This window comes from Metopolophium dirhodum, chromosome 9, assembly GCF_019925205.1.
Source record: "Metopolophium dirhodum isolate CAU chromosome 9, ASM1992520v1, whole genome shotgun sequence".
Taxonomy (NCBI): domain Eukaryota; kingdom Metazoa; phylum Arthropoda; class Insecta; order Hemiptera; family Aphididae; genus Metopolophium; species Metopolophium dirhodum.
The window spans coordinates 14,622,786-14,627,804 of record NC_083568.1 but is presented as its reverse complement, the minus strand read 5'-3'; the positions used below and the strand labels follow the sequence as shown (position 1 = coordinate 14,627,804).

Sequence of the window (5,019 nt, the reverse complement as noted above, 5' to 3'; positions counted from 1 at the left end):
AATCAGAAAAAAATTTGACGGTATTCGAAGTAAAAATTTACATGTATAATTAATATTTACATATGTTATGCTTCATTGTTTATTTGATAATATGAGCAAATTAACCATCATTATAATATTAAAGTTTTTCAACAAAACGAAAATTAAACAAAATGAATTTTAATAAATTATTAACTTAAATTTTGGATTGATGACACCAGTCAACATCTCTTTTTGCATCCCTCTCGTCTTCTCAACTCGTTGTCATCTCACAGATGCAATCGAGCACACCACATGGCGGTATCGGTGTACCTACCACACTATTTATTTGCAACAGCAACAGCAGCATAACGTCCTCCCGAACTTGAGGAGCCGCCTCCCCACTGCCGATAAGAACGATCTACGACGACCTTGCCGGGGTTTTTCTGCTGCTGCTGGCTTTGCTTGGATCGCAGTCGTCGCTGGCTCCAACCCGTCGCCATCACTTTTGGCCACGACTATAGGAACTATGGTCGTGCTTTCGGTTGCCTCGTCCGGAACAAAATCGTTAACATCAGCCAGTGCATCTAACAGCTGGATTCTAACCGGTGTCACGTAAGAATCAAGCTGTTCAGTCACCACTGACTTTACTTGGATCGCAGTCGTCGCTGGCTCCAACTCGTCGCCATCACTTTTGGCCACGGCTAAAGGAACTATGGTCGTGCGTTCGGTTGCCTCGTCCGGAACAAAATCGCTATCGTCGGCCAGTGCATCTAACAGCTGGATTTTAACCGGTGTCACGTAAGAATCAAGCTGTTCAGTCGTCGCTGGCTCCAACCCGTCGCCATCACTTTTGGCTACGACTATAGGAACTATGGTCGTGCTTTCGGTTGCCTCGTCCGGAACAAAATCGTTAACATCAGCCAGTGCATCTAACAGCTGGATTCTAACCGGTGTCACGTAAGAATCAAGCTGTTCAGTCACCACTGACTTTACTTGGATCGTAGTCATCGCTGGCTCCAACCCGTCGCCATCACTTTTGGCCACGACTATAGGAACTATGGTCGTGCTTTCGGCTGCCTCGTCCGGAACAAAATCGCTATCGTCGGCCAGTGCATCTAACAGCTGGATTTTAACCGGTGTCACGTGAGAATCAAGCTGTTCAGTCACTACACTTTTGATTTTTGTCGACGATATCTCTACAGCAGAAGACTCACATGGCTGTAGTTGTGTTTCTTCCGGTGCACTCGCGAGACACAACGGTAACGGCGGAAGGTGCTTTCCGTATTTTGTATCTGCATTTTTTATTTCTGACGAGACTTCGTCAAACTCTAGCAACTTGTCCAAGACCCTCGGTATAATAATCCACGGTACAGCCATTTCCGACGATGTAACACTATCGTCGTCACGTGAAACAGAATTCGACTGTTCTTCATTCGGACACAGAGATAGGGGCGGTACATTTAACGACTTCTGAACGGCCGCCACCAGTAAGTCTTCGGTGAGCTCGTCCAACACCCTGAAATCCGCCGAAGTCAATGTCGTCGTCGTCGGTTTTTGATCACGGAGCTCACTGATAGCACATACAATTTTTGGCCTCACGATCAGTGCAGGGTCGTCTACCGCGTCATCTTTCGTCGTGTATTTATTGTCGTCCACCATATATACGTTGTCTGTCGATGGATAATCGCACTCCTGCAAGATTCCAACAGGAGCTTCCAACAGTTCGTCATTTGGGCACGGGGATAGTAGTGGCGCTAAATCTAACGTCCTCTGATCGGCCTCAACCTGCAATGTGGATGTCGTCGCCGACGGTTGTTGGTCACAGAGCTCAGTGATACAGACAATTTTCGGCCCCACGGTCAGCGTAGGGTCGTCTGCTGTATATGCTCCGTCGTCTGCCATCATGTGAGTGTTGTCTTTCGACGGATATCCGCTATGGGTGCGGAACTCGTAATTCTGCGAATTTCCAACAGCCGGGTTATTCTGCACTCTTCCTGACGTAGTGACGTTGTTTTGCAAAACTTTTTTTGATTTTTATAAGGTTGACTCCTCAGCGTTTTTTTTTTACCTCACGCAAGGTTATAGAAAAATTATTAAACAATAAGATATAAGTAATACATTCAAAAGTTGATTATTAAATTATATTTATGTTATAGGAAATAATATAATTCGTTAAGCGGTTCGTTACGAAATATAAACTGAATCAAAATATGTAATCGGTCGTATGAATAAACATCCAAACGAATATTTCCATGACGACAAAATAATATAATATTGTTCAAAATTTAAAATATAATACACGGCCAATTTAATTCCAAAGACATTACATATGTAAATTTCAACATTATTAATATTAACATGAATACTTGTATTATACAAGTAATATAAGTGGAATACTTAAAAGCACCTTTATTGCACGTCACAATATTTTCAAAATATTTAGATTTATTTTATGCTATTCGCTACCACAAATCTATTAAAACCGTATGTTTGTATTGTATTTACTATTGACTAGGTAATAATAACATCTAGCAATATCGTATAAAATAATATTATAATTTATAATATAGAAAATTAGTTTTTGTCAAGAGTTAGTTCAACCTGGTACTACTGATAGAAAAATAAATTATTTACAGAAATACCATATAGGTACCAATATACCTATAGTAAAATATGTTTAGGCTGACAGATCGTTTTAAAACAATGATTTTTAATTAAATTTAAATTTAACACATCTATAACAACGGTGACTTACTCAATAGCGATGTAGGCAGTATAGGTAAACTATAAACCAACTATGTACCTATGTCCTATATTGTATATAATATAGCATAGTGTGTGCCCCGTTTTTAATAAATGTTTTAAGTTTATTATTTTTATTATATAGACATACCTATTATCACATATTCGCATATAGTTATAATTTAAAATAAAATATACTAATATTTCAAAATATTTATGAACAATAATAATATAAAAGTGAGTTATTACTTATTATTTTAAAAATTATTAAATACATGCACGTGATTTTACTTACATTGACGTTGAAGAGGTTGCTTTTTAGTGTTGTCAGGTTTCTTTTTATTCGACAATATTTTTTAGACTATTGTAGTCCATTGAGTGTTTCACAGAGTTTAGATTTCACAGGCCGACATATTGTTGTAATAATTTGAATTGCTCTATTAAGATTTAATATTGACAGCGAATAACTATTATTTAAACTGATCGCCGTTTTTAAAGACACATAATCTACAGTCAAGTTATTGTTGTAAATGTATATTGGATTTAATCAATATTAAGTATTTTATTATAGAATATATTTTCGTTTTTGTATACATTTAGGTAATGGTGTTTTGAGTTAGTTTGTAAAATAAAATATGAAGTGAGTGATACAATAAGCAAATTAAATTATCAATGAAGCACGGGACGTGAATATATATATAATAATATTATAGATATTGGTCGTGCAGGGCGCACTTCGGATCAAAAGACAAAATAAAATACACTATTGGAAAGGTAAGTTAATTATTAACATTAAATAAATGTATAAATGTATAATGTATATTTTATATAAACTGTAAACTTAATTTTCTATAAATCCATTGATATTTGTAGTACCTAACTCATATAGGTGCAAACAGCGTTTGAGATTTGGGGGCGAGGTGGCGAGCTGAATCCCCACTAAAATAACATCGAATAAGCTTAAAATAATGTTTGGAAAGGTTTGGAGCGGGGGAGGGGGAGGGGGAGGGGGCTTAGCGTCTAAAGTTCCTCCTCCTATTTGCGCCTATGGTTATATCTTAATATAACCAACTTAATTTTAATGCTGATGCCCCTAATTCGAACGTAACAAGTATGTAAGTAACTATATAATATACGTTTCGTAAATATAAAGAGGGATATGTGGGGAGCAAAACTTTTCACGGCTTAGGTACCGTAGGTTAGGTAACCATAGGGGACAAACCACTAGTTGAAAGCATTTAATACAGTGTTTTGCTGCACTCTTCTGCTTTTCCTATTTAATTATCCGATCTCTATAGTTGTGTTATAGGTGCACTTCTACTGTAATAACAATAGATCGATGTTCGTTTGATCGAAAATAGCTAAAAAAAACATTTTTACAATTGTAGTCGTAACGGTGTCTTGTTTAAGCCATTCGCTTGAACGTAATTTTTTTCTTTGCTAATAATAATAATAATAATAATATGCATTCAATTTCATTGCAAATAAATACGCTTTTGTTTGTATATCGACGGTGATACGTTTTGTATACAATAGTTTTTAAGATGTTGACATAAGGAAACAAGGTTTTCTACTTTTAACAACTTCCTGCCATTATCCGCAAGTACTATACATATGTATTTTAAATATATTTACAACTATACAAGTGAAGTGAAAGTCCTTTTCGGGATGCATTTGAATATTAATTAAGCGTACATAATTATTCGATGTCTCACAAAAAACAATCCTTTTTTCGTATTTGTGTTGCGATACACATTATAATATTATATCCATACTCGATAAACTCATGTTTAGAATCGGGGAAGAGAATGCGTGAAAAATTTTCGAATGTGTTGTATGAGTATGATCGTCATCGATTTAACTGCTCCGGGCTATAGGAGAAAATATTTTTATCACACAATAATCCACAAGTTGTTTTGGTTTTTAAAATCTAAAACATTGTGTGTCTATTCATATACTGAAAGCGTTTTAAATTTAATATACATTACGGTTTTGATATTACTTAAGATTTGTTGTAACTGAATATAATATATTATTAGTATTGTTAGACATTTACTAGCAGGCACTTACTAAAGCTGACATTTATTAATACATGGTTCTGACTTTTTAACCTAAAATATGATTAAAATTATTGATTTATGAAAATCCTCAGTAGTTTTTGATAGCACTGGGAAAAAATGTAATAGGTACTTACATTTAACAGAAGACAATAAACAATATAATAATTAATAATTGTTGATTTTAGAATTGTTTAGATTGAAAATGTATGCTTACTTATTGTTTTGATGATTATTATTGCGCCATAGCTAAACTTTA

At 35.3% G+C, this 5,019-nt stretch overlaps 1 protein-coding gene across 1 annotated transcript; it reads right to left on the bottom strand.

The window, feature by feature from the left end:
- Window positions 1-303: 303 nt before the first annotated feature.
- On the bottom strand, window positions 304-1,863 carry LOC132952481 (uncharacterized). The gene has a single exon (XM_061024788.1). The coding sequence runs from the start codon at window positions 1,861-1,863 to the stop codon at window positions 304-306; it is 1,560 nt and encodes a 519-aa protein (XP_060880771.1).
- Between the last annotated feature and the right edge of the window lie 3,156 nt (window positions 1,864-5,019).

What these genes read in the sequence shown, in the direction of transcription:
- LOC132952481 (XM_061024788.1), bottom strand. Translation starts at nt 1,863, where the DNA reads ATGGCAGACGACGGAGCATATACAGCAGACGACCCTACGCTGACCGTG.